The sequence below is a fragment of the Moschus berezovskii genome, chromosome 8 (assembly GCF_049115385.1).
Source record: "Moschus berezovskii isolate FMDL1 chromosome 8, NW_MosBer_1.0, whole genome shotgun sequence".
NCBI lineage: Eukaryota > Metazoa > Chordata > Mammalia > Artiodactyla > Moschidae > Moschus > Moschus berezovskii.
In genome coordinates this window covers 97,716,001-97,737,724 of record NC_142467.1, presented here as the reverse complement: position 1 = coordinate 97,737,724, position 21,724 = coordinate 97,716,001, and the positions used below count along the sequence as shown (strand labels likewise).

Sequence of the window (21,724 nt, the reverse complement as noted above, 5' to 3'; positions counted from 1 at the left end):
AGACCTGAGTTGCTCGGCAGTCGCAGTCCACAGCCATTGGTTGGATGGCGGTGGGCGTGGTCTCTGCTCCCTGGTGCAGGTGTCCCTCTGTGTCTCCTCTCTCGGTCGCCCTGCTAACCCTGGTCTACCCACCTGGCAGGAACTACAAAAGCAGAGGACCGGGGGATGCTGCTGAAAACCTTCAACGAGCCCGGCTCCGAGTACTTCATCTTCCTGCTCAGCACCCGGGCCGGGGGCCTGGGTCTGAACCTCCAGTCGGCTGACACTGTGATCATATTTGACAGTGACTGGAACCCCCACCAGGTAACAGCGGCACCCCTGGCAGTGACCGTGCCCCCTGGTGTGAATGTCCGGTGGCCTCCTGACCTTTTCCTAGAGCCCGGCAGCACCTGGAGAGAGGTGCAGAGGGCAGTTTCTCAAAACCAAACTAGTTCTTTGCTCTGATTACGAAAAAATACATGTTCCACCATTATTTTAAAATTTATTTCTGAAAATTTCCCAGCTGTCCAGTGGTTAGGAGTCCACGCTTCCACAACTGACGGCCTGGGTTCAGTCCCTGGTCTGGGGACTGAGCTCTCACAAGCTGCGTGGCACCATCCGAAAGAAGGGGGAAAAAAAAACAATCCTGGCATCACATAAATGTACTAAGAAAATGGAAAACGATCGGTGTCCTGTGGGCTGGTAGTAAGCTCCCCATTAGCCATGGTGTCCTCCCTGGCCGTGTCCTGGCCCAGCTCTCATGCTGGACCCCCTTCACTGGGGCTCCATTGTGTGCTCCATGCACTGCTGGCTCTGATGTCTTGTCCGCACGCCTGCATGGGGCTCTGTGCCGTAGTTCTTTCAAACGCAAATACCAGTAACTGAAAGTAACAAATGGAAATGTGCATTTTTTCCCTTCCCCGCCACTCCCACTCTGCTCTGAGCACACGCCAGCTTCTACCTCTATACACACAGATGCTCTGGCTTTGGCATGAACCTGGCATGTTCCAGCGCGTGTCTCTTCCTGCCACCGGCTGGTGTGTTCACATTTCCATGCAAGTGCACCAAGCCTCTCCCCATCGCACCCTCAGCGGCCAGCCTTCCTGGTGTATGGCGGCCCCAGGCCTTTTAACTCAAACCCCAGTTGGCCGGTGTCCAGGTTTCCTGTTTCTTGGCCTGACCACTGTCCTCTCGTGGAGCCCTCTTGTCCCTCTCGGAGCACCGGCCAGGCCCAGGCTGAGCGAGAGGTGGGGTATCTCGGCCCACAGGCCTGTCCCCGTCATGTTCTTGTTGGTGCTGCCAAAGTAGCCTCCACCAGGCTGCCCAGCTTTCACTCCTGTTGACGGTGTGAGTGAGGCCTTCCCCACACCCAGTGGCTCTGATTATCAGCATGGGAACCATAGCCTGTATGCCAGCGAACGTCTGGGGTGGTCACTGCCATCCGCCTGTGTTGGAATGGTTCCTACCCGGACTTCATGACTGGCCTGTTTGCTCAGAGGTGGTGGGGCTGTGCTTCCCCCTGTCCTCAGGCAGCTGGGGGAGAGGCATCTGTGGAGCCCCTCCTCCACACTGGGAGGCACTGGAGGTCATGAGACACATGGCAGGGCTAGGGGCGTATCATCAGCTGCCGGTCTTCCCTGCCAGGAAGCACGCAGGCTGAATCAGGAGGCCGAGCCGTGGGGCCAGGACACACCTGTCCCACCAGGTGTGGCTTCTGCTGCCCTGTGATGCAGATCTCCAGGTCAGCTCCACGCGGCCCCAGACCCAGGATCCCGTAGGCGCCCTCCTGGCTCTGCACTGGGCTCACAAGGTCACACAGATTGTGTTGGCACCGCGCCTCCCACTCTCCCGGCATTTGCTCCACACCAGGCACTGGGCATCCGTTGCCCATTGGCTCCTCATGCACACAGTAGGCACGAGAGGGGCTGGTGTTAGCAGTTGCTCCCAAGGCTAGACTGGGGGGACCTGGGCCCGGGGTTGCCTGGCAAGGAAGCAGTAGGGCCCCCAGTCAAACCAAGCATCAACCTGGAGTGGTGTGCAGCTTCGGCGTCGTTCTATAAACAGTGCTGTCGCGTGATGCGGCCCCACCTAGGGGGCCTAGTCGCACAGCGATGGGCCCCTATGCAACTGTGACGGGAGCTGCTCAGGAATATAACCCCTCAGGCGGCCTTTTAAAACCACACTTTCTTCCTGAGTATCTGCCAAGTTCCACTTAAGGTAGAAAGAGACGCTTTTGCAGGATCTCAGGGTGAAGTCCCCTTGGTGCAGGCTCTAGGTCTTGTGCCTGAGTTTCCTGGCTATGCAGCTGCTGGCCAGGTGAGCACATGTGTGTCTCCCAGCAGCATCCAGTGTCCCAACTACCCTTTAGCCATCTGGGGCTGACGGCATCTCCCCCCACCCCCACCCCCAGGACCTGCAGGCGCAGGACCGTGCCCACCGCATCGGGCAGCAGAACGAGGTGCGGGTGCTCCGCCTGTGCACGGTCAACAGCGTGGAGGAGAAGATCCTGGCCGCAGCCAAGTACAAGCTCAATGTGGACCAGAAGGTGATCCAGGCCGGCATGTTTGACCAGAAGTCCTCCAGCCATGAGCGGCGCGCCTTCCTGCAGGCCATCCTGGAGCACGAGGAGCAAGATGAGGTGAGCGCAGCACTGGCCCCTACCCCCTCCCCAGCGTGAGTGGTGGACGCATGAGCGGCTTTCGTTTTTGTTTTTTTTTTACCTTTTTTTGCACTTTTTGTTTTTCTTTTTTTTTTTTTGCATCCCTTTGGAGTAAAGGGAGTGTGGGCTGAAAGGAAAGACGATGAGTATACTTGCTTTTTCTTTGAAGTGGTTTTTTTTTTTATTATTATTATTAAAAAAAAACAACTGCTGGTGAAAGACGCCGGATTGAGAGCCCTGGAGACTGAAGTCCTCTATCTGTCCACAGAGCAGACACTGCAGCACGGGCAGCGGCAGTGCCAGCTTCGCCCACACTGCCCCTCCGCCAGCGGGCGTCAATCCCGACTCGGAGGAGCCACCTCTAAAGGTGAGCGGGGTAGTTCAGTCTCCACGCCCATTCAATCCTCGGCTTCTCGGCTGAGACGGCCAGCAGAGGGCCCTGACCCCACGGAGCGTGCGTGTGCGTGTGCGTGTGTGCCTCATCGCTGCCACGTGGGTCCCCATCCACCGCAGCCGGACCAGGGACCATCAGCTCCTCTCCCATGGGCCGCCTCCGCTCGCCTCCGAGCCCGGCCGCCGCCACCGCCCACCCTGGCCTCCCCGCAGCTGGACTAAATGTGTGACGTCTTGTAGGAAGAAGACGAGGTGCCTGACGACGAGACGGTGAACCAGATGATAGCCCGGCACGAGGAGGAGTTCGATCTGTTCATGGTGAGTGCCACGGGCACTGGCTTTCCCACCTACACGGGCCGTGGGCTGTGGGGCTCACATGCCCCTCCCTGCCGACACCCAGCAGACCGAGTGGTCTTGGTGACATCGGCATCCCCAGCACTGCTGGAGCCGGGGACAGCCCTTCGAGTGGCCTGCAGACAACGCCCAACTGATCCCTCTTTGTCCCGGGTCTCCTAAGGTCTCCTAAGCGTGTCATAGGGATGGCAGGGCACCCGGGCACACCCAGTCCTGCTGGTGCCTGTTGTCCTTGAGGCTCTCCCTTTTAGGGGGCATCACACTGGCCCAGGCCGAAGGGCTGAATCAGGCCTCAGTCTCAGATGTCCCTCGCCTTTCTTGGGTGTGGAATCCAGGGCGCCTTTGGCCTCAGCGGGCCTGTGCCTCCCACCGAGGCTGTCCGTCACCTCCACATCCCTACCGGTTCTCTCTGCCCCACAGCAGAGTCCCAGCCAGGGTCTGACTACCATGTAACTGGGTCCCCAGGCAGGGCGCCCCGCGTGTGCCTGCCGGCCATCCCTGTGCTAACGCTTCCCTGGCCCCACACCCCACAGCGCATGGACCTGGACCGCCGACGTGAGGAAGCCCGCAACCCCAAGCGGAAGCCGCGGCTCATGGAGGAGGACGAGCTTCCCTCGTGGATCATCAAGGACGATGCTGAGGTGGAGCGGCTGACCTGTGAGGAGGAGGAGGAGAAGATGTTCGGCCGTGGCTCCCGTCACCGCAAGGAGGTGGACTACAGTGACTCGCTGACTGAGAAGCAGTGGCTCAAGGTACATGCTGGAGAGGGCCGTGAGAGGGGCTCAGGCAGCATGGGTTTGGCCGCCGGGTTAGGGGCCTTCATCCAAACCCTGGGCAGCGCCCTTTAGCCATTCTCGATACGAACGACAGCAACCCTTCATGCATGGGCTCAGGTTCACTCAGTTCCTCCTGTTGAAACAGTGGCAGGCACACCCACGAGGCTTCTGAGCCGCTGAGAATGCACTGCTGGGTGGAGCTGGCCTTTCTTGTGTCAGGTTAAAGGAAACTCTTGGTGCTCGGCAGGGGCTGGCCAGAGGACCCAGAGCTAGAGTAGGGATGTCACATCTCCCTGTGAGATCGTTGGGAGTGCTGATGGGGTCAGGGGCCCTGATCTGGGCGCATCATCCCTGGGAGCTGCAGGGAGGAGGGAGCAAGTGCGCCGCCTGCCCCCCCGGCCCTCAGCTCCCAGGGCCCAGCACTGAGGTCAGCATCTGGGTTACCGTGACACATCAGACCCCACCCCCACCCCAGAGCTCTGAGTGTAGAGGTGACGATTGCGAGTCCAACCCTCAAATTGTTGTCCCTGAAACGGTACTTGCAGAAGGCAGGTGGCGGCTTCCGGCTATGCCCTGCTGGTTGTCATACCCTGGAATGAGCAGCTGCACCCCAGGCTTCTGATCACCCACCCCGAGGTTCCCCTTGATTAACTGTGGTCGCGGCGCTTCCTCAGCCGTGAGACCGGGTGGCCCTGATCCTCTCCTGAGACCTCAGAACACCTGAGATTTGCAAGCTCACCCACTGAGCTATGCACCAGAGGGAGCTGATGGAGCATGCCAGTCAAGAAGCCTACATAACTCAGATGAGACAGCTGGGGTGTCCTGTCCCCAGCCCTCAGCTTGGGGCTCTGAGGGGCAGAACAGAACCTCTGACGTCAGCCCAGCCATAGACCTTACAGCTCCCATGGGACCTCTGCCAGCCCTGCATTGATAAGGCAGTGGGTGCCCTTGAAAAGGGCTTCCCAGGTGGCTTAGTGGTAAAGAATCCCTCTGCAATGCAGGCAACACAGGTTAGATTCCTGGGTCGGAAAGATACCCTGGAGGAGAAAATTCTGTATTCTTGTCTGGGAAATCCCATGGACAGAGGAGCCTGGAGGGCTACAGTTCATGGGGTTGCAAAGCATGGGACATGACTGAGCACGCATGCATACGTTTAAAAAAAAAAATGCCCACTTGTGTATAATAATAATTTATGCACATTTCTTTCTCTACCTTTTTGAGGAATAGCTTACATACCACGGAATTCACCCGCTTAAGATACACAGTTCAGTGATTTTGGTATGTTCACAGAGTTATGACACTGTCACCACAAAGGAAGTCTAGACCTTTCTCCTCTCAAGGAAACCCTTTCCTCTCCAGCTATCTTCCCATCCCTTTCAATTCTCTAAATAACTTTTGTCAACAAAAATTTTGACTATTCAGGACATTTTCCATGTGTAAAATCATGGAATACATGATCCTTTGATGTCAGGCTTCTTTCACTTAGGAAAAGGATGTTTTCCAGGTTCATTTAGATTCTCGCACACATCAAGAGTTCATTCTTTTTATGGTTGAATGATACACCATTGTGTGGGTGTATAGTACAACATTTGTGTATCCAGTCATCAATGGATAGACATCATTATGGTTGCTTCTGTTTTTCGGCTGTTATGACTAACACGCTGTGAATATTTGTGTATTCAAATATTGTGGACACATGTTTTGATTTCTCTGGAGTGGATGCCAATGGTCCTTCTCTGTTTAACCTGTGAAGGGACAAAAACTCTTTTCCAAAGTGGGTGAACCATCTTACATTCCTACCAGCAACACAAGAGGGTTTCGGTTTCTCCACATCCTCACTGGAAACTTTTGTTTTTTGGCTTTGGCTGTGCCAGGCGGCATGTAGGATCTTAGTTCCCTGTCCAGGGATCAAACCGGCACCCCTTGCATTTGAAGCTCAGTCTTAACTGCTGGACTGCCAGGGTGGTCCTATTTGCCTTTTTGATTCCAGGCATTCTAGTGGGTGTGGAGTGGTATCTGTGGTTTTGAATTGCATTTCCAGGGGAGCTCATGGTGTCAAGCCCCTTTTCATGTGCTTGTTGGCCATTTGTAGATCTTCTTTAAAAGCTTATTATCAGACATATAATTTGCAAATATTTTTTTCCTGTTCTGTGGGATGGTTTTGGTTTTGGTTTTTCACTGTCTTGACGGTGTCCTCTGTAGCACAAAAATTTAAATTCTGATGAAGTCAAATTTGTTTTTCTCTTTTGGCCTTGGTATCATGTCTGAGAGTAAGTCCATTGCCAAAGTGAAGGTCACAGAGATTCACCCCTGTGTTTTCTTTCAAGCCTTTCAGCGTTTCAGCTCTTACATTTAGGTCCATGATCCTTTCTGAGTTAACTTTTGCCTATGGCATGGGGTCAAGGTCCAGATCCATGCTTTTGCATGTGGCCTCTGGTCATCCCAGCACCATTATTGGAAAGACTATTCTTTCCCCTTGGATAACATCCTTTTTTTTAGTAGTAGTTCCTAGTAAGTAAAATTTGCATTAATAAAAGAGATTTACCCAAAACAGCACTCCTTGGTCTGTGGACGTGGACTTGGCACCGCTTCTCTGGCAGCCACTGTGGCCCTGTATGTACACAGACCCTTCAGAATCTGCCTGCCTCTTTGCCTGCTGCGCTGACCCACATGTCTTGGGTGTAGGACCAGAAGCTCCAGAATTGGATTCCAGAGCCTCCTGTAGTAATGATCACAGACGCAGTGACTTTAACACAACAGGATTTCAACTTCTCACAGTTCCACAGTCTGGAAGTCCAAAATCTAGGCATCAGCAGGGCTGTGTTCTGTCTCAAGGCTCCTTCTTTGCCTCTTCCAGCTTGTGGTGGCTCCAGCATTTCTTGGCTTGTGGCCTCGTCTCTCCAGCCTCTTGCCTCCATCTTCACATGGATGTCCCCAGAGTCTCTTTATATGCCCTTTTCTGTCTCCTTGAGTCTGGTCCACCCTAATAGAGGATGGTCTTATCTCAGTCGCTTCAGCCCACTGAATGCCCTCCCCTGGGCCAGCCTACTCTCAGGCCCTCCTGCCTGCTCTGTGCTCCCCGTGCAATTCCTTTATCATGGATGCCTCCTCCCACCGCCCCCCGGCCCTCAGATCTGCTGATGTGCCCCACTCTGGGAAGCACTTCCCACCCCCGACCAGGACACATCAGCTGCCGCACCCTCAGAGCACCACTCACCCTCCCTATGGCACTCTGCACACTTGTCACTGTGTTGGTGGGGGATGTGTGACTATCTCCCCTCCTCAGGGAGTGGTGGTCAGTGCCTGGCCCCTACCGTGAGCAGGCCACTGAGATGAGTAACCAGTGCCTCCCCTCCTTTTGGCTCCAGGCCCCCCTCCCATTTCTGATTCCAAGCTCCCTTGGACACCTGGCTTCCTATCACTGGGTGTCCAGGTTAGTTATTACCTTTGAGAATTCATCAGTCGGAACTATTTTAAAATGACCATTCACGTTCACATCCTTCAACTCAGCAGTTTCACTTCCAGGAATCTATCTGAAAGACAGACAGATGTCTGGTCATCATGGCATTACTTAAAAACAGCCCACCCCCTCACCCCACCCCAACCCAAGTTGGAAAGAACCTAAATTGCCCAGGAACAGAAGTTCAGTTAAGGCCCGCTGTGTGAGAAAATACTTAATAGACATTAAAAATTGTGTTGCAGAAAAACGAGAGGAAATGTATCTAGGACAACTTAGTGAGCAAAACGATGGGTCCTAGTGTGGTCTGGGGCTCCATCCCACTGCCGCCTCGGCTGTGTGCAGACAGGTGGATGGTGGTCCACCTGTGGGAACGTTCCTGATACCATCGAACTGCACACCTGACAGTGTTTGAAGCACTTGATTCTGTGGGATGGGGGTCTTAGCACAATTGTTTAACAGCATGGCAGGTCTCGGGCACAGTGTTGACCAGGTCACCTCCCGGTGGAGGGCTGACAGGCACCCACTCTTCGCGGCTCTGCACCATGAGACTGTGTCTCTTCAACTTGTCACAGACACTGTGTGTCCGTGCAGGACGGGGTTGGGGAGGCAGAGCTGTCCCCCACTGGGCCCCCGGGTCTGCGCGCGGCCTCTGCTTGTCGACCTCGGTGCTGGCTGTCCTATTTTTACCACTATTGACCCTGAAGGCCATCGAGGAGGGCACGCTGGAGGAGATCGAAGAGGAGGTCCGGCAGAAGAAATCGTCACGGAAGCGCAAGCGAGACAGTGACGCCGGCCCCTCCACCCCAACCACCAGCACCCGCAGCCGCGACAAGGACGACGAGAGCAAGAAGCAGAAGAAGCGCGGCCGGCCACCTGCGGAGAAGCTCTCCCCCAACCCGCCCAACCTCACCAAGAAGATGAAGAAGATCGTGGATGCTGTGATCAAGTACAAGGACAGGTAAGTGGGGGCCCGGGGGGCCCGTGAGCCCACTGCCTCCAGGGCAGGCACGCCACGAGCTCTGGCTGGTCTCCATCTCAGTCTCTGCCCTCGTGGGACTTGACGGTCACGTCCTGGAAGAGGGAAGACGGTGTCAGCCGTGAGGAGAGGGCAGGAAGCTGACCTTTGAGGGGAGCCCTGAGGATGGCAGGTCTGGGGCCAGTGCTGCAGGAGGGGCCCCACAGCGCGGTGAGTGGAGGACAGGGTGTCTGCTGAGATGGAGGCCGATCACATGGCCAATGGACCTTGGTGAGGAGGCTCCTGTGGCTGGAGCAGGGAGCCAGCGGGTCTCCTATAGACACCTGCCCCCAGCCGCGCTGCCCTCTTCCCGCCTGCTGTAGTCTCCCTGGGCCATCGCAGGTCAGCCGCTTGCTGAGAAGACATAGACCTGGGTCCCTGCCCTCAGAGAGATACCACATCGAAGACTGTGTGCTTTCTGATTCAGTGAGGGTCCTGAGTGGATCAGGAACTCGCAAGAAAAACAGGGACTTAACCAGTGGTTAAGGCTCTTTGCTACCTTGCAGGGGACACGGGTTCGATCCCTGGTCAGGGAACTAAGATCCCACATGCTGTGTAGTGTGGGCTAGGGGAAAAAAAAGATGAAAAAAGCAGAATAAGAAAATCATGGCCCTCTCACAGCCCTCCCAGGAGATGCGTGCATGTTCTGCCCACCCAGGGCAGGTTGTGTGCAGGTGCCCAGGGCAGCCAGGGTCATCCGTCAGCCCCCACATGTCTGTTTCACTTCCTGCTGCATCCAGGTCGATAAGGCTGTCCCCATGGCAGGAAGGCTTGAATTTATAGCAATGCTTAGCAGTTAGTCACAAGCAAAGTAGGGGAGAATTATTCCGTGGGAGGGAATAGTGTCAAGGTGTGAGCCCAGGGGGCATCCCTTGGAGAAACTGTTAGTGAATTTTGGGGTGAGTAGTGACTGTTGCTGCTGCTGCTAAGTCACTTCAGTCGTGTCCGACTCTGTGTGACCCCATAGACAGAAGTCCACCAGGCTCCCCCTTCCCTGGGATTCTCCAGGCAAGAAAACTGGAGTGGGTTGCCATTTCCTTCTCCAATGTGTGAAAGTGAAAAGTGAAAGTAAAGTCGCTCAGTCGTGTCTGACCCTTAGCGACCCCACGGACTGCAGCCTACCAGGCTCCTCCATCCATGGGATTTTCTAGGCAAGAGTACCAGAGTGGCTTGCCATTGCCTTCTCCGGTAGTGACTGTTATAGAACCCAAATTAAGGATACAAATTGTGCTAAGAGTTTTCTGTCATTAGAAGAGAAACAAAGGATGAAGTGGAGAAGAGGCAGATTCAAGTTCAACTGCTGGGCCTAAAATTGTAATTTGTGTCATTGTTGAGAACAAAACATCAAATTCATTTGGACACTTCACCTCTCAGGCAGATTCCACAAGGAAAAAGAAATGTAGAGCAACGATTATTCAAAATACGGAATATACAAAAATCCAGTGAAAATGACAGACCCTGGTGTTTTCTTCCTAATAATATTCCTCCAAAAGAACCTTATTAGAATTGAGAAAACAAAGACCCTTGGAGGTCAGTGGGGAAGGATGGGTTTTTCTGAACATGATGTGGATTGCTGGCATATCCAGAGAAGATGAACCTTGACCCCTCCCTTCCCTGCACACACGTATAATTTTAAACGGGTGATAGACAAATGTGATATAAATGAGCTGTATTTCAGTAAAGGTTTTTTTTAATGTGAAAAGAGCAACATGGGAGAAAATCTTCATGGCCTGGAAGGAGGCTAGACTTCTTCAGGAGGTCAGAAATGCCACTAGCAATAGAAGACTCTGAAGTGAGACTTCACTAAAGTTAAAAACATCTGTTCATCAGAAGCCACCCTCTTAATGGATGGTGAAAATTGTTACAGACTGGGGAAGGAAAATCAGATTTTAAAACAGGCAAAAAGGGACTTCCATGATGGTCTGTGGTTAAGACCTTGCGCTCGCTTCCAATGCAGGGAGCACAGGTTTGATCCCAGGTGGGGAAACTATAAGATTCTGTGTGCCATATGGAGTGACCGTAAATAAATAAATAAAAGTAAAATGGGCAGGGGCTTCCCTGATGGTCCAGTGGTCAAGAATCTGCCTGCCAGTGCACGGGACATGGGTTGGATCCCTGGTCCGGTAAGATCCCACATGCCACGGAGCAGCTCAGCCAGTGTGCTCCAACTACCAATCCTGCACTGTCGAGCCCGTGCTCTGCAACAAGAGAAGCCACCACAGTGAGAAGCCTAAGCACCCCAACTAGAGAATAGAGAAAGCCCACAACTGGAGAAAGCCCATGCACAGCAATAAAGACCCAGCACAGCCAGAAACTTTAAAATAAACAAAATGGGCAAAAGGTGTGAACAGACACCTCCCAGAAGATGATGCCTTGATGACCAATCAACATGTGAAAAGGTGTTCTGATCACAACAAGGAAACGTACAAGTGGATAGGAGTGACATGCCCCCTTATCTGCCCCAGAATGGCGTCACCAAGAACGTGGAGCTCCAGGGCCTCACAGGCTGCTCATGGGCGCACCGGGCTCTGGGCATTGTCTCCCAGATCTGGGCACACTGACTGCACTTCTGACACGGCCAGTCCCGTACTAGTGCTGGGCGCACACGCCCACCAGAAAACATGCACAGGTGTGTTCTCAGCAGCTCTGATCACAACTGCCCTAAAGGAAACAGCCCAGCGTCCACCCCCAGGAGGACATGTCCTCGGTGGCCTAATGGAAGAGCCGAATTCTGCCAGCCACAGAAACAGCCAAACGTCAGCTCCCTGGAAGAATCTTACAGATGCTTTGTTGAGGGAGAGAAGCCAAACACTCACAAGTTACAGGTTGTGTGCTTCCAGTTACAGGAAGTTCAAAAGCTGATCAGTGGTGATGGATGTGGATCAGTGGTTACTTCCAGGGGGGTACTTGACAGGGAAGAGGCACTCGGGACCCTCTGGGACTTGGGAATCTGGGTTTGCACTTGAAAACCTTCACCAGGAGAACACCTCAGATGTATATACTTCCCCATGGCGGCTACATCTCAGTTTAAAAAGAAACAACAGGGCTTCCCTGGTGGTCCAGTGGCTAAGTGGACCAGTGCAGGGGCCCCGGTTCCATGCCTGGTCAGAGAACTAGGTCCCACAACTAAAGACCCCGCCTGGGGCAACTAAGACCTGGTGCAGCCGAACAAATCAATAGACACTTGGAACCAGCATCTTATTGACAATCTTGGATATTTTCAAACTAAAGACAAAATACGTCAGGTGTCAGTCCACCTTCTGTTATCCTGTGACTTAGGGAAAAATCATCTGAGCGTCATGTTTAGCCATAGGGACACGAGAAAGTGGCTCCCCCAGCTGCTGCAAACTGCCATTCTCCGGGCCTGTGTGAAACGGGTGGTAAATCAGTCTGGCATGGTGCAGGGAACCCTCGTCAAGACTGGTCTTTAGGACACAGAGATCCTGTTAGGGATTCTGCCATCCAGCCTGCCGAGAAACCCAGCTGCAATCACAGAGTTGAGCCCCCAGCTCTGTTAGACCCACACAGCGGTGCCTCCATAGAGAGTTGAACAGGGGGCTGACGTTTAACCTCATGTCCCCCGGGAATAGACAGCCACACTCGATTGGGCATGCCTGCTAAATCGCTTCAGTCGTGTCCGACTCTGTGCAACCCCACGGACTGTAGCCCGCCAGGCTCCTCTGTTCATGGAATTTTTCAGGCAAGAACACTGGAGTGGGTTGCCATTTCCTTCTCCAATACTAGACTGGGAACTCTTCATTAAGCTGGGGGAACTGCAAAGCAGTTACAAGAAGGACAGTAAATAAGACAATTCCAGGAAGTCCCCCCGCAATCCAGCTTTAAGATTAGTTTGGTTCTTGACTGGAGCTGGGCCTTCCACTTGCTGGTTTGCTGGTGGCCGCACAGGAAGAGATCAGACGAGGCACACAAATGCAGGAAAATTGTCATATCATCCTGGTTGAAATGCTACTTCGTGGCAAATGCTTTCCGAGATATGTGTGGAAACAAGTTGACATTTCTGATGTTCTCAGCAGACAATTTGAAATCCTGGGGAAAACCACAGTGCGGTTCATGCAGCTGTAGGATTAGGCCCCACCCTGTCTCTTCTGACCACAGCTGCAGAGTCCAGGGGCTCCAGGTCCATCCTCAGACTCTGATTCCCTGGAAGGATCCTCAGAACATTCTGAAAGCTGGTGTGCTCATGGTGATGCTTTCACAGCGAGAGGACACAGGTTAGAACCAGCTGAAGGGAGAGGCACAGGGAGCAGCATCCTTCTGTGGCGTTGCAGGCAGCACCAACTTTCCTGGCAGCATTACAGGAAGACGCACATGGAGCATTACCAGCCTGCAAGCCTTGCTGTCTAGGAACTTGGTCACATAGGCATGACTGACCACCCACATGGTCTCCAGCCCCTCTATGGTTGAGCTGATGCCGTGTGATCCCACACCTCTGCCTAGAATCACATTCTTAGACTCTGTGCCCAAGGCCCCCAGTTAAAGAAAGTAACCCCCTCCCTGCTCCGCCCCAGGCAGGACAGTCAAGGGCCGAGAGATGGCCTCCCAGCCGCTGAGGACAAAGGCTGGGCCTTCCTCTGGGCCACGTTAAAATCTCTGTGATGCACCTGTCACCTACCTGGAAGGTTCTGAGGGACTGACTGCTCAGTGACTGTGACTGCGCCACACCAGGGAGAATAGACATAGAAAGAAATTGGAGGCAACCTAATGTACTTTTTTGTCTCAGACTTCCGACTGCTCCTTCTCAGAAGGAAAAGTGAAACTTTGGGCTTAAAGATCCCATTTCATTTCCAGAACCCTGTGATTAGCTAAACACTGTACTTGAGTTAAATGTGGATCCGAAGGAGGGACTGTTACAGCTTGATTCTTCCTGGCTGCCACAGAACGGTCACTGGACATTGTCAGCAGCTGGCTTCTGTGGGGGAGCCTGCCTTGCTGAGCCGGGGTCATGGGGCTGCTGCTCCTGCCTCTGGTGATCATGGAGGCTCGATGTGGTCTCTCCAGAGAGAAGTGGCTGGGCCTGCCCTGAGTTACCACTGATCAGCACCACTCCAGAGTTTGCTTTCGAGTGTTGATTTCAAGATCGCCCCACAGTTATGTCCAAATACCCATGCAGTCATGGTTGCTTGCACCTTCGCATCTACACCCTTGTCTGTTTGCAGGTAATGTCCTGATTTGGAACCTTTTGCTCCCTTCATGTGTGTTCAGACTTAGGGCTGCCATACCCACTCTTCCCAAGCTCCTTGCCACCCATCCATGTGCCCTGCGAGTAGCATGCCCTGGAGTTGTATGGCTTCTGACATTGGCATGTGCAGCTTCTGGCACTGGCAGCTGCAACCCCCTGCTATGTCAGGATGAAAATGCACATCCCAGGATTTCCCCGGTGGTCCAGTGGCTAAGACTGTGCTCCCAGGGCAGGGGGCCTGGGTTCAATACATGGTCAGGGAACTAGATCCCACATGCCACAAGTAAGAGTTCACATGCCACAACCGAAGATCCTGAGCGCCGCAACTAAAATCTGGAGCTGCCAAATAAATGAATAAGTAAGTAAATAGATTTTTTAAATGATTACGATGGTAAATTTAAAAGAAAGAAAATGCACAGCCCGCTATGGGTCCACTGTGGGAAAACACTTGAAGAATCTGCAGCTGAGCAGTCATGGCCTGGGCGGTCCTGGAGGCCAAGCCTGTATGCAGGGTCTCTCAGGGTACCTTCTTGGTGCTTGGAAACCTGAAAACTACACAGAGGAACCATCTGTTAAATAGCCATGAGTGAAACCAGAATTAATTAAGTTGGAAATAGGGATTTCCACTTTAAAATCTAAACACACAAATAAGTTAGGCTCCGGGGTCTGGCCAGGGATTGTGTGTGGTGCCAGCTGCTGTCTTCTCCCCCGACCCTTCGCAAGGAGGCAGCTGCTGGTGGCCAGAACATTTGGGCACTGTCTCCAGATGCCAGTCAGTGGTCATGTGACCCAGGGCACATCCCGTGGCACCTTTGGGACGGTTTCAGAGAAGTGCATTTTCTAGAAGGCCCTTCTTCAGGGATCAGCCTCCTTAGCACCCCACAGAACCCCCTCTGTGCCCAACTGGCTGGGGTGTAGAGCTTGACTATTAGCAGCTCCAGGGCAGAGTTGTGGCTGCTGTAAAATCTGCGTTGGACAGTGAAGGCATGTCTGCACCAGGTGTCCTGAATTTGCTCACAGAGCTGAGGTTGTGCAAGAGAACATCCTTGTTTTTAGGAGATTCTCAGAAGTTATTCCCAGAGGGTTCAGAAAGCTGGTGATGTGTACAGGTGCCCGGGCTAAGCCTCCCAGAGCTGAGCTCCACTGGGTGGGGCCTCTGGGTCCCCTTCGTCTTCTTACCAAGGACCCTGTAAGAACTGTAGAGGTCCATAGATCTGGGGTCCACACAAGATCCAGGGCTTCCCTGGTGGCTCAGTGGATAAGAATCTGCCTGCTAATGCAGGAGTCACGGGTTTGATCCCTGGTTCGGGAAGTTCCCACATCCCTCTTGAGCAACTAAACCTGCTCGCCATGACTGCTGACCCTGTGTTCTAGAGCCCATGTGCTGCAGCTCCTGAAGCCTGCACACCCTAGGGCTCACGCTCCACAAAAAGAGCAGCCTCCGCAATGAGAAGTCCAAGCCCCGCAACTGGAGAGTAGCCCCTGCTTGCCACTAGGGAAAAGCTTGCACAGCCACAAAGACCCAGCATACCCAGAAATAAATAAAATTATTTTTTTTAAAAAGCACTAGAGTCCCCTGTGGGTGATGAAGGGCCCCACCACATGCACCATGGCAGCTTCACCCGGGCCTGGGGGCCACTCCCCAGACCCTCTCGGCATTTGCCCTCTGCCCTTGCAGGTGCACTGAACACCTTGATTAGAATCAAAAAGTAGATGGCTCTCCAGAGGAAAGGTTGTGCCTTGATTTGTAAGAAAAACCGGGGCAGAGTCACAAGGCCCAGGCAGGTTGTTGAGCTGAAACATTCTCTAGGAGAGGATGCCCCAGTTGGCTCCAGTCCCCTCAGCATGGGCCTCTGGGGAGAAGGGAGCGGGTGACAGTTTGCGGACTTGGAGCCCTTTCCTGAGTGGGCAGGGAGGCCTCAGGCTTCTCCTGCCTCAGCCTGTGGCAGGCCACACTGGCCCTCTGTCAGGAGCCCAAGCGTGGAAGGGGTCCTCTGGGGGCAGGAGGCAGGCCTCCACCTGCGGAGCCAGGTCTGGGGTCAGTGTCATCCGCCTGGCACCCAGTTTCCAGCCTGGCATGGGAGGCGCCTGGGTGAGATGTTGTGAGAAAGAGTGCTGATTGCTATCATCCAACCCCAGGCCAGTCTGAGCGTGGGCACAGGCCTGGCTATTAGCCAAGTGGGGCGCCAGACCACAAGAAGATTAACTTAGGTGGCCTTGTTGAGCCAGACTGAGATTCTGAGCCTGCCACAGACTTTGCTGGAAGACGCTCCAGCTGCCCAGTTTGTCAGACCAGTTCCAGCCCCAGGCTTCACTCTTTGCTGGTAATTGCCATGGTCTAGACAGAGCACGCCAAAGACCACAACAAAAAAATTAGGGATACAGTTCTAAGGGTCTTCGTGACTCATGTGCTAAGTCGTATCCAACTCTGCAACCCCATGGACTGTAGCCTGCCATGCTAAGACTCCGTGCTCCCAATGCAGGGAGCCCAGGTTCGATCCCTGGTCAGGTAACTAGATGCCACAGCTGAGACACCCCTGAGAGGTGGCCTGCATTATCATCTGCCTTCGGCCACTTGCCATGTGGCCCTGGGTCTGGTGTCTCTCTCCTCCAGCAGAAAGGTTTCATTCAAGCTAAGTGGTTTCAAGTCCAGCATAACGGAATAGTGGTTAGGTTTTCTTTAAAATGAGATTTGGATTTCATTGTTGAACTGTATTAAGAAAGACGAGCCTCAGGGACTTCACCGATGGTCCAGTGGCTAAAAGACTTCCTCTTCCAATACAGGGGGTGTTGGTTCGATCCAGGTTGGGGAGCTAAGATCCCACATGCCTCTAGGCCAAAAAACCAAAACATAAAAACAGGGGCAATATTGTAACAAATTCAATAAAGACTTTAAAAATGGTCCACATGAAAAAAAAGGGTTTAGGGCTTCCCTGGTATCCCAGTGGTGAAGAAGCCTCTTGCCAATGCAGGGGACGCTTTGGACCCTGCTCTGGGATGCTCTCACGCTCAGCCCGTGCGCCGCCACTACTGAGCCCGCGCTCTGCAGCAGGAGGACCATCGCAGTGAGGAGCCCACGCACCCCAGTGACGAGCAGGCCAGCACGAGAGAAAAGCCCATACAGCAGTGAAGACCCGGCACGGCCACAAATGAAAGTATCTTTAGAAGGAGACACAATGCCAAATGTAATGTGACCCTTGATTGTAAAAAATAGTTTAAAAAGGAAAAAAGAAGCATAAGCCCTCAGGCGTGTCATTGGCTCCCATAAAGCAGTCAGTTCACTAGAAATATTGGTTCATTAGGTGCTTATTAATCAGCATCATCACTTGCAGCCAGTCCAGCCCTCCTCAGCAGGAGGATCCTGTCATAAGGTGCCCCTTCCCCTTCCTCTGTTGGGAGAGTGTGTTGAGAGTGCAGGGCAGGTGGCCTTGAGACCTTTCCTATTGGCAGGTTTCTTGATGAGTGTCATCTTTCTCTCATACATGAGGCTGGATTTTTCCTACACCACACAGCCATAAATCTGACACTAAGATTGATCTCATAGAAGTGGGTGCCCGGTAGGTGGAGGCTCTTAGTAAAGATCTATAAGTGGAACAGCCCTAGACATTTCACTTTTCTGATTCTTGAAAGGTCCTTGAGTTTGTAATGGTTCAAAAATTGAACCTAGAAAGTATTTTTGTTCTAACATCTTTTGTAAAAAATAAGGATACATGGTGTTGGGGTTTTTAAACATTTATTTATTTGGCTGCATCAGGTCTTAATTGCAGTACACGGGATCCTCATTACGGCTTGCAGGTTCTTCATTGTGGTTCAGGGGCTTCTCTAGTGGCAAAGTACGTTGAGCTTGTGGGATGTCGTCATGGTGTGTGAGCTTAGTTGCCCCACAACATGTAGGATCTTAGTTCCCCAACCAAGGATCAAATCCATGTCTGCCTGTCATGGAAGGTGAATTCTTAACCACTGAACCATCAGAGTAGTCCCTGGACTAATAGCTTTTTAATATGTTTCATTATTTTATTTTCAGGTTTCATGTATGATGTGCATGCGTGTATCTTGAGATGCTGTATCAGATAAACGTTCTGCTGTTAGATCAGTTCTTAATATCCTGAGCTGCTCCTATCTGGGGCTTCCTTGGTGGCTCAGATGATAAAAAAATCTGCCTGCAGTACAGGAGACCTGGGTTCGATCCCTGGGTCAGGAAGATCCCCTGGAGGAGGGCATGGCAACCCACTGCAGTATTCTTGCCTGGAGAATCCCCATGGACCAAGGAGCCTGGCGGGCTACCATCCATGTGGTCACAGACAGTCAGACACAACTGAGCGGCTAAGCACAGCCAGGACCCTTGCTGATACATTTCACTGACTGAGAGTCAAAAGAGAAAATGGCCCAGGGCGAGAAGATGTTATCTAGAGGTGTCTTAGGAAGGAGAGTGGTGCTGAGGGACAGGGCGGGGCAAGTAGTAGGATCTGTCAGGAGCACCATCTGCTTCTGCCTGCCTGAGGCTCTCAGTGCTCAAGACTAGTGCTGCTGTGATCCATTTGCAGTGTCTGCCCTTGTCAGAGGATGAGGAATGGAAGGCACCAAGCTGTATGTTATCATCCCCAGGACAGACATTCTTCCTGTTATTCTTAGGATTCACACCAGGGCTCAACGAACCAAATCAGCAGAAATAAGATCTGCCTCACCACTTGTCTGTGTATAGTCTGAATTAAGAATTTTTTTCTGAGATGAGTTTCGGAGAATCAAAAGAATACTATTTTGGGACTTCCCTGGCAGTCCACTGGTCAGGACTCGGAGCTTCCACTTTAGGAGGTCCGAGTTTGGTCCCTGATCAGGAAACTAAGATCCTGCAGGCTGTGTGGTGAGGCCATGAAAAGAAGATGACAACTATTTCATGGTATGAAATTGTATGAAAGTCAAATTTTATTTTTTTATAAATAAGGACACCTGGATAGTGTAATAAAACCTAGACAGCATATTAAAAAGCAGAGACATCACTTTGCCAGCAAAGGTCCATACAGTCAAAGCTGTGGTTTTTCCATTAGTCATGTATGGATGTGAGAGTTGGATTATAAAGAAGGCTGAGCACTGAAGAAATGATGCTTTCGAATTGTGTTGGAGAAGACTCTTGAGAGTCCCTTGGACTGCAAGGAGATCCAACCAGTCCATTGTAAAGGAGATCAGTCCTGAGAGTTCATTGGAAGGACTGATGTTGAAGTTGAAACTCCAATACTTGGGCCACCTGATGCGAAGAGCTGACTTACTGGAAAAGACCCTGATGCTGGGAAAGACTGAGGGTAAGAGGAGAAGGGGACGACAGAGGATGAGATGGTTGGATGGCATCACCAACTCAATAGAAATGAATTTGAGCAAACTCTGGGAGACAGTGGAGGACAGAGGAGCCTGGCGTGCTACAGTCCATGGGGTTGCAAAGAGCTGAACATGACTTAGCAAGTGAAGAACAACATAAACGAGGAACACAGCCAGACTCCCTTTACCTACATATTCCGTGTGGCCACTTTGGTGTAACAACAGCAGAGTTGTCATTGAGACAGAGGTGATACGGCACACAAGGCCTGTAACATTTACACAGCTGTTCACAGATGAAGTTTGCTGACCCTTGATTTAGAACAGCGTGTGGGAAAGGGTGGGAGAGACCCCTGACCTGGCCGAGGAGCCCTGTGCTCGAGTCCTGCCTTCCCCAGTTCCCAGCGTCTGGGCCAGCTCTCATAAACTCTCTGGTTTCTCCGTCTGTTTGAATGGCATATCCAATGGATAATCTCTTAGATACTGAGAATCGTTTTGTTTTTTTTTTAAGGGTTCTGTTTGTTTTTACTGCTCGGGTCTTCGTTGCTGTGTGCAGGCTTCTCTCTTGTTGCCGTGAGCGGAGCTTCTTACTAGCTGCAGAGCGCAGGCTTTGGAGCTCGGCCTCAGTAGTTGTGGTGCACGGGCTTTTTGCCCTTTGGCACATGGGGTCTTCCCCGACTAGGGATCAAACCCGTGTCCCCTACATTTATTGGCAGGCTCATTGGACCACCAGGGAAGTCCTCTGATTCCTTATTTCTCCTTCACGTGTTGTAGGTTTTCTTAAATATTTAGTTGTTTATTTGATTGTACTGGATCTTAGTTGGGGCCTGTGGGATCTTAGTCCCCTGACCAAGTGCCCTGAACCTTGGCCTCCTTCTTGGCGGTGTGGAGTCATAGCCACTGGGCCAGGAGGGAGGTCCCCCCCATGTTGTAATCTTGTTTTAAGAACACATAAATGTGTCATTTTAGACTTTGGGGCTCTACCCTACCATGTGGTCAGACTTGTTGCGACAAATCTCATTCAATAAGAAAGGACCACTGGGCTAGATGTGGGAGGGCTGAGGCTCCAGGCAAGGCCCCGGTCACTCAGCCCCTCTGTGTGTCATGTCCAGTGTGCGGGGGACGGGTCAGTGAATGAGGGAGACGATCCCTGCTGTGGGCGCTAACATCCAGAGACAGGAGATAACTGTCATCATCATGTGTAACAGCAGCCACAGTTGCTGCCAAAGCAGGTGACAGGCCAGGCTCGGGGCATGAGGGCCGTGGTGGGCGCTTCCGTTCTTTGTGTCTGAACTGGGGTCATGGGAGGGTCCTGACAGCCTCGGGATTCTCCCAGGCTCCTTCACTCCCCTCCCCTCCGCTACCAGGCAGCCGGACACAGAGCAGGGCCAGAGATGGAGTTCCAAGCAGCTCTGCCTGCAGAAACTTTTTTAGAGCCAGTCCTCACAGCAGCACGCTCTTTGGGCAGTGGGGTTCCTGATGTTGCTGCCATGGTCCTTTCTGGAACAGGATGCTCTATGAATGACCATGCAGGGGCAGGGCAATGGGGCATCCTTGCCTCAGAGATGGCCCTGCTGAAACCTGAGTTTGCACACTGCTCTGTGACCCTAGGGCTTGCACCCTGAGCACCTGCTGTGTACCAGGCTTAATTCCTGGTGCAGAAGATAGAGCAGCAAATAAAACAGACAAGGCCTCTGCCCTCGTGGCTTGTGTTCCAGCTAATAAAGCCAGGCAAGATACGGTAGGGAAGATGATAATTGTTGTGGACAAAAACTAACAAGGATAATCCAGTGGTTAAGACTCCATGCTTCCACTGCAAGGGGCTTGGGTTCAATCCCTGGTCAAGGAACTAAGATCCTGCAAGCCATGTGGCATGGTAAAAAAAAATAGCAAAGTCTTCAAGAAGGAAATTCAATACTTCCGTGACCTTGGGGTAGACAAAGATTTTTTTCACAAGACGAGAAACACCAGGTATAATGGGAAATCTTGATAAATTGGACTCAGGTTAAAACTAAGGCCGGTTCGTCGAAAGACACCATCAAAGGAGTAAGAAGACACACCATGGGGGACCTCCCTGGTGGTCCAGTGGCTGCAACTCCGTGCTCCCAAGGCGGGGGCCCAGGGTTCAATCCCTGGTCAGGGAACTAGATCCCACACACCACAACTAAAGATCCTGCATGCCATAGCTGAGACTATGGCAGCCAGATTTTTTTTTTTTAAGACATGCCATGAACTGGAGAAGGTGTTTATGATAAATGTGCCCTACACAGGATTCCCAGGGGAAAAAGTAAGAAAACAAGGACTGCCTGGGAGAGGTCATCACGTGACCAGTACACCTGTGATGATGGGCCCGGTTTTGCTGCTCATCAAGGAGACGTGAATTAAAACCACAGGAGAGTCTATGGCCATACCACCCTGAGTGCACACGAGCTCGTCTGATCTCAGAAGCTAAGCAGGGTTGGGCCTGGTTAGTACCTGGATGGGAAAACACCAAGAGGTGCTGGTAGATGGCTCACCCACGGCTGGAGGAGTCAAAGTGGACTCAGTAGCTACCAAAACTGAGCGCCCCTGCCTCCAGGAC

At 52.4% G+C, this 21,724-nt stretch overlaps 1 protein-coding gene across 7 annotated transcripts in view; it reads left to right on the top strand.

Moving 5' to 3' along the window:
• The window catches only part of SMARCA4 (SWI/SNF related BAF chromatin remodeling complex subunit ATPase 4), a 90,193-nt gene that overhangs the window by 63,331 nt on the left and 5,138 nt on the right, over positions 1-21,724 (top strand). For 3 of the 7 annotated variants that reach the window (XM_088839008.1, XM_088839009.1, XM_088839007.1), the window contains exons 25-30: positions 140-303; positions 2,390-2,617; positions 2,907-3,005; positions 3,272-3,349; positions 3,919-4,137; positions 8,317-8,579. In XM_088839008.1, the coding sequence (XP_088695134.1) occupies positions 140-303; positions 2,390-2,617; positions 2,907-3,005; positions 3,272-3,349; positions 3,919-4,137; positions 8,317-8,579 (1,051 nt within the window). The remainder of the gene's footprint in view (positions 1-139; positions 304-2,389; positions 2,618-2,906; positions 3,006-3,271; positions 3,350-3,918; positions 4,138-8,316; positions 8,580-21,724) is intronic. The other 4 variants (XM_055428877.2, XM_055428876.2, XM_055428873.2 and 1 more) reach the window with 3 other exon arrangements.